The sequence below is a fragment of the Cetorhinus maximus genome, chromosome 24 (assembly GCF_964194155.1).
Source record: "Cetorhinus maximus chromosome 24, sCetMax3.hap1.1, whole genome shotgun sequence".
Classification (NCBI taxonomy): Eukaryota; Metazoa; Chordata; class Chondrichthyes; order Lamniformes; family Cetorhinidae; genus Cetorhinus; species Cetorhinus maximus.
This window is the reverse complement of record NC_135902.1, coordinates 34188610-34208872: the sequence shown is the minus strand read 5'-3', so window position 1 is coordinate 34208872 and position 20263 is coordinate 34188610. Positions and strand designations below refer to the sequence as shown.

The 20263-nt window shown below is 42.7% G+C and overlaps 1 protein-coding gene across 2 annotated transcripts in view; it reads left to right on the top strand.

Moving 5' to 3' along the window:
* Positions 1 to 20263, top strand: part of kif19 (kinesin family member 19) — a 219357-nt gene that overhangs the window by 141224 nt on the left and 57870 nt on the right. For both annotated transcript variants that reach the window (XM_078570994.1, XM_078570993.1), the window contains exon 6: positions 8877 to 9002. In XM_078570994.1, the coding sequence (XP_078427120.1) occupies positions 8877 to 9002 (126 nt within the window). The remainder of the gene's footprint in view (positions 1 to 8876; positions 9003 to 20263) is intronic.

The window sequence follows — 20263 nt, the reverse complement described above, 5'->3', positions numbered from 1 at the left end:
ACAAATGATTATTCTGGCTCCCCCTAATAATGAGTAATTATTAATTTCAAACAGAGCAAAATGAACTATACTTAACATGCTAGGTTACAAATGTAAAGATTTGTAATATAATGAAGGCTATTTAACTTTGGAACAGCTCTAGCAGTATCTGGTGGCTCAGACAAGTTAATACTGCTTTGCAGCTGCCTTTAGGCTGCAAAGATTGAATTTATACTCCTTTATCTTGGCATTGATGTGAATCTTCAGCCTCCTTTCGAGAAATTGCAGAGCCCAAGCAACTATCTAAACCTTTGCAATTTTCATAGCAGATTTTCTTTGTGCAGTATAATTGCTGTGCACTCTTGATGCGCTCAATGCTATACCTTTTTATATGGCATTGTCTTGGCTTGGATTGCTGCTTGGCGGCAGAGGAGTTTCTTTGGTAATGCCAGTGGCTACGTTTGACTTCTGCTTCTGCTGGGATGTCTTATACTGTATCTATATTTCTGGCAGCCCAAACAGAAACATTTTGAAGATTTTATTTTAAAACAAATTCTCCTACTAAGATAATGCAAAAGAGATAGATAGGTAAAAGATGAAAATTGCTTATAAGTGCAGCTTTGATGTAATAAATATTGGCCAGGGTTTTACGACCCCTCCCACTCGGTGGGATATTACGGTCCTGCCGAACTGAATGGAGATCTACATGGCGTTCCCCATCCACCAGGGGGAGACATGCTGGACAGGGCTGTAAAATCCTGGTCTTCATTAAAGAAAAATAGCTCTGTTGTATTCCAGAAGCACCTGAATTAGATTGTTGTCTTCTGAATGAGTGTTTATGGATTCAGAGTTCAAGGCTGCCTGCATATCAACTTCAACTGCCGCTGTTGAGAAATGTTTTATTGGTTCTAGACCTGACCATTTAGAATGGCCATTTTATCTTATTGCTTGCCAGTGTGCTCCACAGTTGATGCAGGAGTACATAAACAAAATCTTGGAGATCCCCGATGCTTAAAGCATCATTTAGACTCTGTGAGGTCACTATGGAGACTTTATGGTAGAAGAAGGGGTGTGAAATTTGAGGAAAAATTACATTTGAAAGCATGCAATAACTTGTATTAAACTCTTCCCATTCTCAAATAAGACTGCGATGATCCCCAAAATATCCCTGGGTGGTTTTTAATAATTTACTTTTATAATACATAATACATCACCAAGTGTAGCCTGTAGAAGTTACTAATACAATGTGGGTATTTGCATTTCTCTGATGTTGAAAAGAGTTGAGAAGAGAAGAAATGAACTCCTGTTATATTCAAAGAGAAACCCTATTGTAAAATTACTGGCTGGCAAAGGGTTAAGAGGGAATTAAGCTCCAATGGTACATATTCTGTTTTCTTCTATTACTCTCCTTTCTTTCATTTTTATTCTTGAAAATGCTTCTCAATTATTTCTCCCCTCTCTGATCAGACAACTCCTCACTCATTTGTTTACACCAATTGGGGGATCATGAATGCTTTTGTGTGAAGAATTATGGACAGCTAATTATAACGGATGACTCACAAACGTTGTATAAATCAGAATCACTAGGATGTCAAAACTCACTCAGATATGTTTGCTGTATAAATAATTCCTCTTCTTACACCTGGTCGTTATGTATTGAGAATGGCTATTTTAAACAAACTCACATGTTACAGGCTGCAATGTATCGATAACCCGCACCCGATTGCAGTTATAAAGATTCTTCCTTACGTGATAAGTCAGATATTAGTGATAACCATGACACACCCTGCCTCTATGCTGGACAGCAGCAGCTGCACAGCAAGTGCTGAAAATAGATGACGAGTCAAGTTCTCACTGTCTATGTTTAATTAAATGTTTGAGCCAGTAAAAAATTCTCTGTGAAATATTCAGATGTTGTGCGCACTAGAATTTAATGTGCTTGGAGTGGGTTGGGAGGCAAGGGGAAGCCGGAGAATCAGGAGGGAAGCTGAGGGATAGAGTGCCCATGGCCTTCCTGACACCTTGGAATTCTCTCAGCAGCAGGGAGGTCAAAGTTGCCAAGAGGCCAACTGAGACCCTAAAGTGGGTGGTCCCTCCATGGCGTGGGGAGACCACCTAATAAAACCTGGGGGGCCGTCCCTGTGAGCTTGGGGTGAGGGGAGGGTGTTGGGGGAAGGACCCTAAACTCAGCAGAAACATCCAGCAACACCCTCACCTCCCCAACTTCACAAGACGTGCCTCAATGGCCCCGGCAGCCCGAACCTCACTTACTTTTGCCCCAGGGCAGCATCCGTGATGCAGCTTGGGAGCAGGTGTAGTCCCAGTAGTGGCCACTACTCCCAGTGGCGTTGTTGGAACTGAAAAGCCGCTGGCCCTCCGGTTGACCGGCAGCTCTTAGAGGCAGGATTTCTTCCCTTAAAGGGTTGGGAGCCCTGACGCCAGGCAGCTAAATGCCTGATGGCCAAAGGATGGGTTTGGGACTCCGGGGAATGGCCAATGCAGAGTTGCCATGACTTTCCGGCCAGTGGTCAGGACCACTGCTGCCCTGACAAAATTCAGCCTACACGAACGGCCTAACCTGGAGCAGGCCACATGTGCAGGCATTGGAGGAAGCTGTCAGGAGGGCCTGCATGTGCTATTTATTATTATACATGCCCAGTGCTGCCAAGGCATTCGTACTTGGCACTACCTCCAGCGGGCTACTGATCTGGGGTGAAGAAGGCAAAATGATACCCAGGAAATTAGTGAAGTCCCGAATAACGCTATTCTGCAATATCACCTCAGTCTTTCAACGCTTGAAGAGACAGTCCCTTCCAGACAAGGTCTCCATGGCAGCAGTTTCAGCAACCATGGAAGAAAAGCAAACAGCCCAGTATCATGGGAGTATCTGCCACTATTGTCAAATTCTCCAAGGTAGACAGCAATTCTGCAAATCCAGCAACATGGTACTGCACATGAGGGCAGTGGACTCGTGCACATCCACCATAAGCAACATCCTGTGTGTTATAGCTCTATGCCTGCACGTGCATCTGCTACTCTATCAATCCCAACTCTCCAATTAGCAATGCTGTCATCTTCATGCTCCACCACCCTCCTACTTCTGCTCATCCATGATCTGTATGTCATTCAGTGCCTTGCCCTCTGGCTCACGTTTGAATTCCACAGGAGCTGTTGGCTCCAGGTTGTTGAATGTGAGGGAAAGACTGAGAGAGAGTTCATTCAAGGAAGAGAAATGGAATATCACCACCAACCTGCAGGTTGCATATGCCCTCCTATTTGCTCAACTCTAACAGCCTCTGTTTCCCCTTTCTTATTGAGAAAACTTTCTCATCAACGGAGTGAGAGAGCAAAGATTTGGGAGCTCATCACCAGTCACAATTCTCTCTGGACTTTTCTCCTTGAACGAGAATGGAAAAATTGAGAATTACCTTTGGTTACCATGAAAGCAATACACCCAGGAGTTTGTATACATCCATCAATGGTGCGAAGACAGATGCATGCACCAGTTAATTAAATTATATGTGAGGCTTTTATAGGATGTAAGGCTGGGAATGAAAGAGCGGTAGGAGATGGGGAAGCAAAAAGGGGTGGGGTGGCCACCTTAGTTAAGGTTTCAATTACAATGCTAGAATTTAATGGGTTTGCATGAGGTTAGCATCATATAGGTTTATTTATATAATTCTTGAAATACATTACAACTAGGCCACTGAAGAGTGAAGGTGAGAAGTAGATGCAGATAGTTCTGAGGGACATGCAAGAATAATAGGGCGATAATATTGGGTAATTTTAACTATTCCAAGAGGGACTGGAATAGAACTAGTGCACGTGGGAATTTTTTTTAGAATTCATTCAGGACTGCTTCCTAAATCAGTACATTTCTAATCCAACAAGGAAAGAAACATTTTGATATAGTTCTGGAAATGAAGTGAAGCAAATGACTGATGTCAGAGTGGGACATGGAAAAAAAAACTTCATAGGAAGGCCATGACTGAAAAAGTCAGAAGTGGAATATAAATATCTAATTCATAGAAGAATGTATTCCTTATCCCAGGGTTTCATTGTTCATTGTATTTATACAATCAGTGACAAGAAAAGCATAACAGATTTGAATGTGGTGTAATCCAACACATACAGTGTTATTCATATTTCTGTCACCAGCTTGTTATAAATTCCTGTCTCTGTGTCCCATATTTGCTTTGGCTGCCATTGTTTAAGTATCTATAGATGAATAGGAGGATTGTTATCTAAATGCCGTGAACTAATTAATAATATTACAATTTTTTCATATAGATTTACAAAAGAAAGGAAATCCAATAACTATGTTTACTTCAACATAATGAATATGAATAATTAAATGAATATAATAAAACTATTTTACAAGATAATTTTCTTTCCTCCCTGTATTTAATATCCTCATTTCTGTTTATGGTAAAAAGATCAGCCTTGGGCAGGGGAAAGCATGTTACCTAGTGGCTCATATTATGCTTTAATATTATAATATTATTCATGATCATTCTCACCCTGTACATAATCTTAGTTAAATAAAAATAACTTCCTGATACTTTTAGATTAACAGAGGGTTGGGTTAATTTTCTGAGTGACAATGTAGGTTGTCAAGACCGGAAAGAGGTTGAGTGACATTTGTGATTGAGGCACATGGAGCTGCTGTTATTCTGAAGCTTGGCGTACTGATCAATGTTCCCTCTAAGTTTGCGTAGGTGCACAGCTGTGTAGCAATCCAGAACATACTGCATAAGGAATGAGCAGGCCACACACAATTGACATTCCCTTAAGATGCATGGCAAACAGGCTGTGCACAGCAAAGAGAAATTAGAGGGAACATTGGTGCTGAAAATTTGTTGGGGATTTTCATTCTCTAGTTCCATTTGCACGTAGAAGCATGGTGGTAGTTGGACCAAAATAGGGCATGAAATGAAGGCATCAACTTACTACTGAATTCATGCCCATCCCAATATTTAGGTGCACCTCAATCCAGGCAGTCAAAGTTCCTGCCGGAAACAGGGAAGAGTTTAATGAATGTATGTTAATAGGAGTCTGATGATGTAACTTAGATTACCAATATCATTTCCTCTGCCAGTTTCTACTCCTGTGAAACGTGGGCAATACATATTCGGAGGAAGCCATCATCAACAAAGTTGAAAAATGCTGGATGGGAGCTGGAAACACATTTTTATAGCGGTCGCTTATGAGTTTTGAGCATTAAAGGCTTCCAAAGTTAATGAACTTGTTGCTGGGTTTTGCTTTAAAAAGCTTCCAATGCTTCCACTCGTTTTCTTTTAAAGTACTTCAGGAGGTCATTCACAGTTGGCCAGCTGTGCATCTGCCTCCAGATCAGCAGGTTACTTACTGGGGAGAAGCTCTGACATAAAGATCATTGATCTGAAATGTTAACTCAGTTTCTCTATCCATAGATGCTGCCTGACCTGCCGAGTATTTCCAGCATCCTCTGTTTTTATTCCCTACTGTGAGTGCTTCACTCTGCGAGCGTGGCATTGACATGATAATGAGGACCCTGAACCAAACTGGATTAGGCCCCTGCTGACTCCTCATGCACTGCTTGCCTGACTAGCGCTCTAAATCAAGATCACCCCCTTGGGTTCTAAAACGAAATGACTTTCAGGAGGCAGGTTTAAAATGTTAATGGAGTTTTCTTGACGTTTTTAAATCCCATTCCAGTTGCTTGTTCAAGTTAATTCTAAATATACATTGAAAGCTTGTGTATTTTAATCACTGTTATTTTGTGATTCATTCGCTGTTCCAAGCTTTTATGATGACACTCAGGGTGCCACTTTTAGTCACTTGAAATAGGGAGTGAATTTAGCAGCCCCCGCTGGTGTATTTGAAGGTGGGGGGGCACATAAAATAAAACAGGTGGCCAGCCCACTGCCTTCCCGCCCACCTGTCCTCCATGTTATGAGGAATGGGTAAGGTGGCAGGCAGCCCACCCATCCTTAGGCCTATTGAGGCCCTTAAGCCTATTAAGTGGACTGTAAATTGCCAATTTTAGGGCCTCATTCCACCTCCGCTGCATTTTTTTTCATCTGCAGGGGAAGGCGGAAGCAAGGCAAGCAGCCAAGCAGCTTTGACAGCACGGGCTGTTGTCAGGCAGGAAGCAGGGGTGCCTCCTTTCAGGGGTCCTCCGTGCCCATTGGGGGCATCCCCCACAACCCCCCCCCCCACCCCCCCAAGGCCTCCTTTGTCCATCCCTGGAACCACTCCCTTCACCCCCCAGCCTCTTTAACCCCACCTCCCAGCCATGCCCACTGAAAATCCCCAGACCTACTTGAAGTCTGGGAGACATCTTCACTTCTTTGTGAGAATTGGTTGTAGTCCCAGGAATGGTCACTACTCTCTTCTGGTGCTGCTGGGACTACAGAGCTACCAGCCAATCAGATTGGCCAATAGCGCCAATAGCTCTCTACAGGGGGGGGGTGGCAAAGGAGCTTCCTGTCCCTGAGGGGCAGAACCCCACTGTGCACTAATTAAGGCCTGCCCCAGTGTATTTTCGCTGCTGGGCAGCCAGGTTTCACGTCAGCAAAGTACTGATGGACAATTAGGTCAGGGACACTGCCCCACCCTGTAAAATCCACACCAAGGGATAATTTTATAAATTCATGATCTTGCATGGAGCCCCACCAGGGAAAGATGTCAGGTGTTCAAGAGTGCATGCCCCACAACTTTCTGGTCATTCATTTTAATTGATTTAAGACTGTGAGGAGTACACTCCCAAATTCCCAGTGTGACTCTCAATAGCAGAGCTCTCTGCCAGGAACATGAGTTCAGAAATTTATCCCTATAACACTGAGTTGCACAAATCTTGTCTAACCGAGATTATAGTGCATCTTAACTTTCACTTAACTTTTCCTCCCAGTTTCAGATTTGCCTAGCAGCAGTGATTTTCAAAATTATTTCTGTGACCTTTGCAACTGCAGCCGTGCCTTTAAACAGAGTATAGTCAAGGACAATCAAAGTTTTCAAAGTGTTAAGGGCTGGAAAAGCTGGATACTGTACATAAAAAGCATGTGTACAGTAGTGTAACCATTCATTCCCCCCACCACCTCCAGCCAAAATCCCAGCACCCATATTATGGGGAAAATGGGAATTAGTGGGGTGAAGTATATTTGATACATGGTTCGGTACTGCCTCTTTAGCTGCATGTGATAAGAATTTGAGAACCCTTTCCAATATAGATAATTTGATGTAAATCTTCCAACCAACATTTTCATCATGGTATAAACAGAAAAGGTGCATTGGCGAGACTCCATCTGGGGTATTGTGTACAGTATTGGTCTCCTTATTTAAGGAAGGATGTAAAAGCATTGGAAGGAGTTCTGAAAAGGTTCACCAGACTAATAACTGGAATGGGTGGGTTGTCTTATGAGGAAATGTTGAACAGGCTAGGCTTGCATCCGCTGGAGTTTAGAAGAGTAAGAGGCAACTTGATTGAAACATTTAACGTCCTGAGGGGTCTTGACAGTGTGGATGTGGAAAGAATGTTTCCTTTTGTAGGAGAATCTAGAACTAGGGGTCACTCTTTAAAAATAAGGGGTCACTCATTTAACACAGAGATGAGGAGAAATTTTTTTCTCTCAGAGGGTAGTGAGTCTTTGGAACTCTTTTCCTCAAAAGGTGGAGGAAGCAGAGTCTTTGAATGTTTTTAAGGTAGAGGTAGATAGATTCTTGATAAGAAAGGGAGTGAAAGGTTATCAGGGGTTGGTGGGAATGTGGAGTTGAGGTTACAATCAGATCAGTCATGATCTTATTGAATGGCGGAGTAGGCTTGAGGGGCCGAGTGGCCTACTCCTGCTCCTCATTCGTATGTTCATATGTGCAGTGCATAAATTAGTAATGAAATATGTTTATTTTGTTACATTGTCTTAGAATCTGTTCACCACTTGTTAGTGTTAGCATTGTACTTGTTGAAGCTTATTGCACCGTTTATGCTTTCCACAACTTAGAAATAATTCAAAGAGGATGATATGCATCTCTAACCAGACCTGACAATCTTTTCCCAGGGGTGAAACTTTACTGTCCAAAGTTTAATTGAACTACAGTCAATCAAAATTTAGCTAAACAGTTTTCTTTGTTTATACAAAAGAAAATGTTCCTCCAGATCTCCACAGGCTACTATCTGGAGCAAAGCTCCTACTTCCATAGCGATGCAGGCTATCATCCAGCAGCCAGACATGTACAAACCTGCATTTTCAGCCTGGTACAGTGCATATAGGAGCTCATTTATTGTATATCAGCCTGACAGCCACCGTTGCCTTGTTCTCTTCTGTAACATGTTGTACAAAAGCACAGGCACCCAAAGTTAGACACTTTAACAAGTAACATGGCTTCATGCAATCACTCATTATGCCATCAGCTGTGCGTTAACATTTCTACAGACCCTTTCAACTTGACTGCACTCAGAGGAAATGCACCAAGCTGCTCTATGTGCTAAATAAACCTTGGCTGCCCAAATGAAAACTAAATCTAAAGCTGTGCACGCAAATGAATAAAGCGCCATTGTGTGTAGCGTGCTTCTGCCACGCAAATCCTTACACCAGCTTTGGATGTCACCATCACCCTTTATTTCTTTAGCATTTGGAGCGGCTTAGGCAATGTCCAATTGTAAGGAGTAATATTTACCAGCTGAGGATTTTGTGCATTATGCAGACTGTCATTTCCTTTGCTTACTCGCTGGCAGTAGAATGGGTGCAGGATCACCCTGGGATCTGATGCAGTGGACGAGCAGATGGTGGAGATGCAGAAAGGGAGCCAAGCTTTGCTAATTTGCTACCACAAAACTTCCCTTAGTTTTCCCTTAAAGCCAAGTGTGAAGAAATTCTGAACGGCTTGTGATTTTCTTATCCTCTTGATTCTTTTCACAGATATATAATGAGATGATACGGGATCTACTTAATCCGTCTTCTGGCTTCCTAGATCTCCGCGAGGACTCCAAGGGTGGAATCCAAATTGCAGGAATTACTGAAGTGTCAACTATTAATGCCAAAGAGGTAAAATACAAAGGTTTACCATTACACTTTTGCTGTTAACAAAAAAACATTCCTTGCACAATATCTGGTAGGAATGAAAAACTGTTGTAAATTATTCACTATTTCGATACTACCACTTAAATTAACGTTTCATTCATCCAAAAGAAACTAGAAAAATGAATCCTTAAAGTAGCAATGAAACGTGCACAAGGTTGAAACAAGTAGTATGTTTCTGAGGTGGGGAACAGCTGATAAGGCCAGAGCAGGAAAATACTGAAGGATGGTAAAGGGTTAGAGATGGAGGGCGAATCATCTAAAGGTTTTGGAGAGCATTTGCCTTGCTCAAGATGTTTCATTTCAGTTGCCACAATTTGGAGTGTCAAATGTATAAACAACAGAAAGTCAAGAAGGATTTTTCTGATCTGGAACTGGAAACTTACAAACACCTGACAATTAACAAACAGCAACTAAACTCCAGCAGAGCTCAGGACCGAGTTAGACACAAGGAGTTTTTTCTAATTCTTTCATGGGATATGTGCATCATTGGCTTGGCCGCATTTATTGCCCATCCCTAATTGCATTTGAGAAGGTAGTGGTGAGCTGCCCTCTTGAACTGCTGTAGTCCATGTGGTGTAGGTGTTAATGCTATGTTAATTATATTGTTAGGATAAACAGGTGAGGGCATTATTTAATTAAATACTTTGAGTACATTTAAATAGGGGACAGCTAGGACACTGGGTGTGTGAGGAGAACTATGAGACTGAACACAGTCAATAAACTCTCAGGGCAGAATTTTACTGCCCCGTTTTGGCGGGGACGGGGCCGTAAAATGTGGCGGGCCGTTATAAATCCCATTGACGACAGCGGGAATGTAAAATCCTGCTGTTGTAAAATTGTGCCCTCAGTAAAGAACAGCACTGTGTCTTGGTTTTGACTTCACCAACCAACTTAGAATCTATTAACCATAGGTGCACCCACAGTGCTTTGAAGAAAGGAGTTCCAGAACTTTGACGCAGCAACAGTGAAGGAACAGCGATATTGTTCCAAGTCAGGATGGTGTGTGACTTAGAGGGGAACTTGCAGGTGGTGGTGTTCCCATGCATTGCTACCCTTGTCCTTCTAGGTGGTAGAGGTCACAGGTTTGGAAGGTGCTTTTGAAGGAGCCTTGGTGAGTTGCTGCAGTGCATCTAGTAGATGGTACACACTGCTGCCACTGTGCATGGGTGGTGGAGGGAGCAAATTTGAAGATGGTGGTTAGGGTGGCACTTTGTTCTGAATGGTATTGAACTTCTTGAGTGTTATTGGAGCTGTACTCATCCAGGCAAGTGGAGAGTATTCCACCACACTCCGGACTTGTGCCTTGTAGATGGTGGACAGGATTTGGGGAGTCAGGAGGTGAGTTACTCTCCACAAAATTCCCATCTCTGACCTGCTCTTGTAGCCACAGTATTTATATGGTTGGTCTAGTTCAGTTTCTGGTCAGTGGTAACCCCCAGAATATTGATAGTGGGGGATTCAGCGATGGTATTGCCATTGAATGTCAAGGGAATACGGTTGGATTCTCTCTTGTTGGAGATGGTCATTGCCCAGCACTAGCGTGGCTCAAATGTTACTTGCGACCTATCAGCCCAAGCCTGAATATTGTCCAAGTTTTGCTGTAAATAAGCACAGACTGCTTCAGTATCTGAGGAATCGCAAATGGTGCTGAACATTGTGCAATCATCACAAACATCCCCACTTCTGACCTTATGATAAAAGGAAGGTCATTGATGAATCAACTGAAGATAGTTGAGCCTAGGACACTACCCTGAGGAATGCCTGCAGTTATGTCCTAGGACTAAGATGATTGTCCCCCAACAACCATAACCATTTTCTTTTGAGCTAGATATGATTCCAACCAATGGAGAGTTTTCCATCCGATTCACATTGACTCCAGTTTTGTTGGGCTACTTGATGCCATACTTGGTCACATGCTGCAGTCAAGGGTCAAGGGCAGTCACTCTCACCTCACCTCTGGAGTTCAGTCCTTTTGTCCCATGTTTGGACAAAGGCTGTAATGAGCTGAGTGGCCTTGGCAGAGCCCAAACTGGGCATCAGTGAGCAGGTTATTGCTAAGTAAGTGCCAACTGATAGCACTGTCAATGACACCTTCCATCATTTTGCTGATGATCAAGAGTAGACCAATAGAGTGATAATTGGCTGGGTTGGATTTATCCTGCTTTTTCTGGACAGTACATACCTGGGCAATCTTTCATATTGCAGGGCTGATGCCACTGTTGTAGTTGTACTGGAACAGCCTAGTTAGGGGTGTGGCAAGTTCTGGAACACAGGTCTTCAGTACTATTGCCGGAATGTTGTCAGGGCCCATAGCCTTTGCAGTATCCAGAGCCTTCAGCTATTTCTTGATATCATGTGGAGTGAGTCGACTTGACTGAAGGCTGGCTGGGCACCTCAGGAGGAGGCTGAGAGGATCATCCACTTGGCACTTCTGGCTGGAGATGATTGCAAATGCTTCACCTTTGTCTTTTGCACTGATGTTCTGGGCTCCCCCATCATTGAGGATGGGGCTATTTGTGGAGCCTCCTCCTCCGGTGTAATTGTCCGCTATTATTCACGACTGGATGTGGCAGGACTGCGGAGCTTTGATCTGATCTGTTGATTGTGGGATCGCTTAGCTCTGTCTATCGCATGCTGCTTCTGCTATTTGGCATGAAATGTATTATAGCTTCACCAGGTTAACACCTCAATTTTAGGTATGCCTGGTGCTGCTCCTGGCATGCCCTCCTGCACTCCTTATTGAACCAGGGTTGATCCCCTGCCTTGGTGGTAATGGTAAAGTGGGGGATATACTGGGCCATGAGGTTACAGATTGTGGTTGTATACAATGCTGCTGCTGATGGCCCATTGTGCCTCATGGATACCCAGTTTTGAGTTGTTAGATCTGTTCGAAATCTATCTCATTTAGCATGATGGCAGTGCCACACAACACGATAGATGGTATACTCAGTGTGAAGACGGGGCTCTGTCTCCACAATGACTGTGTGATGGTCACTCCTACCAACACTGTCATGGACAGATGCATCTGAGACAGGTAGATTAGTGAGGACAAGGTCAAGTATGTTCTTTCCTCTTTTTGGTTCCCTCACCACTTGCTGCAGACCCAGTCTAGCAGCTATGTCCTTTAGGGTCTGGTCAGTAGTGGCGCCACTGAACCACTCTTGTTGATAAACATTGAAGTCCCACACCCAGAGTACGTTTTGTGCCCTTGCCACCCTCAGTGCTTCTTCCAATTGGTGTTAAACATGGAGGAGTACTGATTCAACAGCTTGGGAGAGGCAGTAGGTGGTAACTAGCAGGAGGTTTCCTTGCCCATGTTTGACCTGACGCTGTGGGGTCCTGTGCCAATGTTGAGGAATCCCAGGGCAATTTCCTCCCGCCTATATACCACAGTACCACCACCTCTGGTGGGCCTGTCCTGTCGGACAGGACATACCCAGGGATCATGATGGTAGTGTCTGGAACATAGTCATGCTCACAGAATCACATGTTACAGACAATATTAGGCTGTTGCTTGACTATTCTGTGGGACAACTCTCCAAATTTTGGCACAGGTCCCCAGATGTTAATAAGCAGGACTTTGCAGGGTCATTAGGGCTGTATTTTCCATTGTCGTTTCTGGTGCCTAGGTTGTTGCTAGCTGGTCCACCTGTTTTCATTCCTTTTTTTAAGACTTCGTAGCAGTTTGATACAACTGAGTGGCTTGCTAGGCCATTTTAGAGGGTACTTAAGAGTCAACCACATTGCTGTGGGTCAGGTAGGCCAGACCCAGGTAAGGATGGCAGATTTGCTTCCCTAAAGGGCATTAGTGAACCAGATGGGTTCAATATGACAATCAACAATGGTTTAATGGTCACTATTACTGAGAATAGCTTTTTAATTCCAGATTTATTAATTGAATTTAAATTTTACCAGTTGTGTTAGTGGGATTTCAGTCTGTGTCCTCAGAGCATGTGCCTGAGCCCTCTGGATTGCTGGTCCAGTGACATTATCACTATGTCACCACCTCCCCCACAAAAAGCAGAATATTTTGGATGCTGGAAATCTGAAATAAAAACAGGAAACGCTGGAAACACTCAGCAGGTCAGGCAGCATCTATGGAGAGAGAAACAGAATTAATGTTTCAGGTTGATGACTTTTCATCAGAACTGAATCATTGACCCTGTTTCCCTCTCCACAGATGCTGCCTGACCTGTTGAGTATTTCCAGCATTTTCTGTTTTTATTACAGCGCTTAGCTCAGTGGCCCTCAAGAGCAGGTCATTGAAACAGCTAAATAACACAACTGTGTCATCGGAGATCAGCTAGCATTCAAAAAAATCTCCCCTCCAGCTGGTTAGTGTTGATTGTTTTGCTGTGACATTAATGACACTGTGTAAATTAATTTTATTCAGTGTTTGGTGACATTTTTACTGCATTCGATCTGATAATTTACTGCAGTGAGTTATCATTTGGCATATCTATTGTGCACCACATTCCAAAAGGGCTTCAAACCTGATGATGTTTGATGTTTGCATTGAAGATTGTGGTAGGAATAGAATTTTACAGTGGAGTTGGACTATGTGATACTGCACTTGGTTATGTCTAGCAAGAATGCAATAGCTCATTTGTAAATGCGATGCTCATCTGTTATTGTTCTTTCTGGTGTGTGAACTAAATCGGTGGCACTGAACCCTTTGTGTTATATATACAGTGCATATAAGATTCAGTTTTGTTTTTAATTAAATGTGGCATAAAGTATATCCAAAGTAAGCTTTGTATTTGAGCTTTGGAATAAATATATCCTGTAAATATTTTAAAATTATGCAAAAATAATTAATGCTAGATTTCTTGCAGTATTGATGAATTTTGACATGTAGCGCCTTGGCTCTCAGTTTTATTCCTTAACAATTTGCTGCTCTTCAGTGACTCATGGATTATTGGTTGGGTTAAGTCTCATTGTTTAGAGTGATTTGTTTCTGCTTTAATACACAATTTTCTCCAGCGTATAATTTGTTTAGAAATATTTTATAATTAAATAATGTCTAATCTAGAATAGACATTACTGTCTATTTTATTGTATGATTCAGATCTATGATGCATTTATGTGATGATTACTTAATGCCCTGTGCCACATGGAAATGGGATGTTTGACATATTTAGTTGGATGAGTGGATGCAATGCTGTTGGAAGACCAATCATGCAATAAAAATATTAATTAAACACCTGTGATAGTACATTTTAACATTTTATATAAAGATTGTTGACTGTGTTATATAATGTTTAATATCAGGAAAGCTATAGATTATGCAAAGTAAACTATAAAGTTTTAAGATCATGAACAGCAAGTACAACTCAATTATGACAGTTGCATCAAAAGTTGTTAAGGAACTATATCCTGATACCTATGTTATGATCCTGGACCAGACCCCAAAGTTTTTGCCAATAACTTTTTGTTTAAAGTAGACAAAGTTTGAGAATCAAGACACTTGCTGAAAGAGTAAAGCCACAAGATTCCATGGATTTTGAATAAGCAAAAATAAACTTTACTATACAAGATCAGAAAGATGAAACAAGTTACAATATCTATCTTATACTCGAATAATCAAGGTTAACATGAGGTACATGTGAATTAACAGGCAAACTGTGATCAAACACACCGTACTGCACAATAAATGGCAGATGCAACCCAGAAAGATTCCATGGATTTCTCAACAACCCACCCAGACATCAGTAACGCTTGTTGTAACAATCTTGTTGAAACTCTGTCTCTCACACGAGGGATTCCAGTCTTCACCTTTGAAGATCTCGCCTTGAATTCTGTCCAAAACTTGCTCCAATTCAGATGGTCTCAACGATGGCACACCTCCCAGGGTTTCAGTCTCGTCTCCCGAGACCCTATTCCCCGGATTCCCGAGTCTGCACTCCAGCACCAGCTCACAAGCACAACTTCAGCTCTTCAGCTGCACCGAGCTACATAGGGTTACCTTCACCTCAGCTGCCCACAGCATGGAGTCACCAACCTTCTGCTGCCTCCTTCAATTACCAGGCACCTCCTCAGCCCTCACCACTTAAAGTCTGCCAACCGCAGCCCTTTTTCTGTTTGGAGCCTCTTTCTCTGCTCCCCTCGCTGTCCCCTGTCTCTGTCCCTTGTCTTGGACTTCCTTTGGGACTGCTCCCTGTCCCCTGCCTGGGACTCTTCTCCACTATGGCATTCTGCTCCCGGTTAAGTGACTGGGGTTTTTGCGTTGTTTCTGTTCTCTTTTTAGGCAGGTGCACCACTGTCAGGATGGCCCTTTAACTGCCAGATTGCGCATGCGCCACCTGCTCCTGGCCTGCGCATGTGTGAAGCTCCCAAGGCCTGCTGGGACTTGGAGTTCCTGGCCCCCAATCCACAAGGAGGTAAGTTGGATCTCATCACACTTTTATTATTAATAAACCAACAACAATTTCCATTTATATAGCACCTGTAAGGTACTGAAATGTCCCAAGGTGCTTTACAAGATCAATATCAGACATAATTTTGCACCAAACCACATAGAGATATTAGGACAGGTGACAAAAGCTTGGTTGGGGTTGGACTTTAAGTAGAGACTTAGAGGAGAGAGAGAGAGAAAGTGTGTCAGAGAGAGTAAAAGAGGGAATACCGGAGTTTGGGGCCTAGACAGCTAAAGCCATGCTTTGTTTTGTTGTTGTACCCAATAATATCGTTGTTTTATGCAAATGTAACATTTATTTAATGTCCTGTGTCATTTGAAGTTGAGATGCTTGGCAGCTTGACGCAGTTGGTGATGGTGGATGTCAGTGTTGTTGGAAGCCCAGTCTGTAGTAATGGATCCCATTAAAAGAAAACTCAAGATTGGTAAATGTAGGAAACTGGCAAGGATAGGAAACTGAACTTGGATAAGTCAACAAAGGATGGAAGATTTTCTGTGGTCAATGTGATAATATTGTAAACCTATTCATTAGAAACAGCTTTGGCACATATCATAGAGTAGAAACCTCCCCTACAGACCAAATGATAAGACTCAGTGCCCCAAAGAAAGATCAAAACAGTGAAAAACAGATTGTGATCCATAGGATAATCAGTGCCTATAGGTGAATGGGCAGGAAGGAAGGAAAGGTTGGAATATGTTGGATAACATTGAAAAATTGTGTTCGCAGTGGCATATAAGGGTCCAAAGCAATAATCACGAGCTGAAGTATCAGAGAGCGTTGATGAGGGTAATGTGATTGATGTGATGTACATGGACTTCCCAAAGCTGTTTGATAAAGTGTCACATAAAAGGCTTGTTAGCACAGTTAAAGCCCATGGAATAAAATTACAGTGGCAGCATGGATTTGAAGTTGACTGAGTGAGAGGGAACAGAGCAGTGGTGAATGGTTGTTTTTGGGCTGGAGGAAGATGCACAGTGGGGTCGTTATTAAGATCACCACTTTTCTAGATATATATTAATAAAAGTCACCACTTTTCTAGATATATATTAATAAAAGTCACCACTTTTCTAGATATATATTAATGACCTAGACTTGGGTGTGTGGGGCACAATTTCAAAATTTGCAGATGACACAAAACTTGTAAGTATAGTGAACTCTGAGAAGGATAGTGATAGACTTCAAATTCACATAAACAGGCGGACACGTGGCAGATTAAATTTAAGGCAGGGATACATTTTGTTGGGAAGAACAGGAAGAGGCTATATGAAATAAAGGTAAAATTCTAAATGGGGTGCAGGAACAAAGAGACCTGGGAGTATATGTGCACAGATCATTGAAGGTGGCATGGCTGGTTGTGAAAGTGATTATGAAGGCACACAGATCCTAGCCTTCATAAACAGAGGTACTGAGTACAAAAGCAAGAAAGTTATGGTGAAACTTTATAAAACGCTGCTTTGGCCTTAACTGGAGTGTTTTATCCAATTCTGAGCACCTGAGCACTTGAGCAAGGATGTGAAGGCATTAGAGAGGGAGCGGAAAAGATTTACGAGAATGGTTCCAGGGATGAAGGACTTCAGTTACATTGATAGATGGGAGAAGATGTTGTTCTTAGAGAAGAGAAGATTGAGAGGAGATCTGATAGAGGTGTTCAAAAATCATGAGGGTTCTATGCAAAGTAAATAGGGAGAAACTGTTCCCATTGGCAGAAGGGTCAAGAACCAGAGGACACAGATTTAAGATGAAGGGCAAAAGAACCAAAAGCGACATGAAGAAAGTTTTTTTTTAATGCAGCGAGTGATTAGGATCTGGAATGCACTGCCTGAGAGTATAGTGAAGGAAACTCTTTCAAGTTACCAACAGTCACAGATTGCAACTCTTTTCGAGTACAATCACAGTTCTTGGTTTCCGGGAGTGGGACATGAACCCACAACCTTCTGATTCAAAGGCGAGGGTGCTATGAACTGAGCCACAGCTGGCTTTCAGAAGTTAATTGGATAATTATCTGAAGAGAAAAATTTGCAGAGCTACAGGGAAAGAGTGGGGGAATGGGACTAGCTGAATTGCTCCAGCAGAGAGCCAGCATGAACATGAAAGGTTGAATGGCTTCCGTCTATGCTGTAGCCATTCTATTATTCCATTATTGTTGACAAACATATTTAATGTGTGACCCAGGCTACCATCCACCCCAGATTTTGTTTCTGTGGTTAGGTTTAATTCGGCAGTGTATATTATGCACCACAGCTGACAGGCCTGTGTTCTGTATTTAACAGGCATTAAGTGCAAATCATTTGTTGCAAAACAAATGCTGTGGCTGCAATGACAGAGCAACAATTGCCATTTGAAACTGGTTCAGATTAGATCATTATGAGATCAGCGGCTAAATCAATGAGCACCCATTTAAAGGGTCAAGCTGTCTTGTGTGCCATTTTACTCGTTTCACAAACAAATGTTCAGTGATGTAATTGTTAATGCGCTTGTTTTTGGATCATCAATTGTATGTGGTACTAAACTATGATAATTGGAAATTTTTGTAAAATTATAGCCCAGTACAAGCATATCACAATGATCTGTGGTGTAGTAGATATGTTATGTGCTGCAGATTATGGTATTAATGAGGTCTGAAGCAGATTATTAGGTGAAGATCAGTGCAGGGACTAAGTATGCTTGAAAATTCCATGACTGTGTTCCTTTAACTAGAAACAACTAATAGCAATTAATAATTCTATCCTTCCCCTATTCCCCACACAACTATTTTACATCCATAAAACAGCTGTTAACTTTCAAATATTTTCTATCAAGCTGTGAATATGCTTTTTCCTCCAATACTTTGCCTTTTAACTAGATTGAAGAAACTGATGGGGAAACATCAGGTCATGCTTGGTTGTATCAAGCAGATGTGTATCAAAATCACTTCAATCAGATAGAAAACCCTCCATATAATTCTAAGAGCTCATTACTTCCACTCAAGCATCTCTTGTCATATAAATGCTTGTCATGATAATGCTTACCTGTGAAGGAAGTACTTGCTATCATTTTGCATATTGAAGGTGAACCGTGTAATACAGAAGGGACAAACAGACGGATTAACCAGCACAGGCAATGGAACTCATCTTCCGAAGTCTAAATAATGCTTTGTTTAGATTGAGTTTGCCTTAATCTGGGCTCAACAATTAATTACATTACAAAGGCAAGATATGGCAGATGCTGGAAATCTGAGATCTAACAGGAAATGCTGCAAATTCTCAGCAGGAGAGGCAGCATCTGTGGAGAGAGGAACAGAGTTAATGCTTCGGGGCAGTGATCCCTCAGCAGGATTAGAAAATGTTACAGATTGAGCAGGTTTTAAACCCCATAGCAGCTGTGAAAAAGAGGATGGGAGGTAAGAGAGAAGGCCTTTAACCGGGAGAAGGCAGGAATGATTAAGTGACCAAAAGGGGCATTACAAAAAGGGGGTGATAATGGGACAAGTAAAGAAACAAAAGATGGATTTAGATGAGAAAAAAATGGAGGCAGAGATTATGATCTGAAATTGTTGAAATCATTGTTGAGTCTGGAAGGATGTAAAGTGTCGAATCAAAAGGTGAATCACTGTTGTTCCTCAAGTTTCATTGGAACAGTGTACAAGACCAAGGGCAGTGAAGTCAGAGTGAGACTGAGAATTAAAATGGCAAGCGTCCAGAAACTCAAGGTCATGCTGGCAGACTGAATGGGGGTGTTCAGCAAAGCAATCAACCGACCTATGTTTGGTCTTCTGGGTGTAGAGGAGACCACATCTTGAGCAGTACGAAATATTATATTGAATTAAAAGAGTGAATTAGTTACATTATGTTGACCTGAGAAGAGCTGCCCAGTTAACTCTTAGTGAACCACATTATTGCTATGAAATCATTGCCAATAAAGTACATAAATCTGAACCCCAGCTTTGAACAATAAAACCCGAAACTTGCACTAAGGCAGATTTACTTCATATAGAGATCCTCTTGTATACAATTTACATTGGAAGTTGGAGGTCACATTTAAGCATATGTCACCATCATTCTCTTATATTTATGTCGTGCCTTAAACAGGCTCGTGACCCAAAGCACTTCATAGGAACCAGAGGAGGCCATTCTACTCCTCAAGCCTGCTCCATCATTCAATTAAGCCATGGTCTGGATTTAGTGGAGGCAATGGGAGTCTCACCCGGTGGCTGGAGAGCCGTCGGGAGACCTCTTTTAGGGAAGACCCTCTGAATTAAGTACCACTCAGGCGCTTAACTGGGCAATGTTGGGCCTTTCCCAGGTTCAAGGACCAGTAAATTGGAGGTTGGCAGCTCTATTGAATGGCAGCGCCACCGAGGAGGTGGTGGCTGCTGCCAGTATGACACCCACCCGAGGCCAAGTACTGGCTGGTTCCCAGGCCACCAGTGAGAGATGATGGGAAGGGGATCGCAGTGGGTGGGTCAGGGAGGCAGGGAGCCGGCCGCCCCCACCCTTCCCAATGCCGGGTCCCTCGATCAGGCACTGCCTTTGAACAAGGGACTCCCCCGGGAGTCTGCAAGGTTTGCTTGTTGCGTTTCCCGTATTGTGGGCCCCAGCCCACCACTGGGTTGATACCAGCTGGAGCAGGCCTCATGCCCCTAAGTGAGCCTTTCTGTCATGGACTTAATCGAGGTGGAGGCAGAGAGCTGGCGGGGTCTCTACCTGCCACTCTCCCACCCGATTAAATGCCCCTGCCATCCAACTCGCCATGGGAGAGGGCATTAAATTCTGTCCTGTGGCTCATCTGTACCTCATCTCTATTTACCTGCTTTGATTTCATTTCCCAACA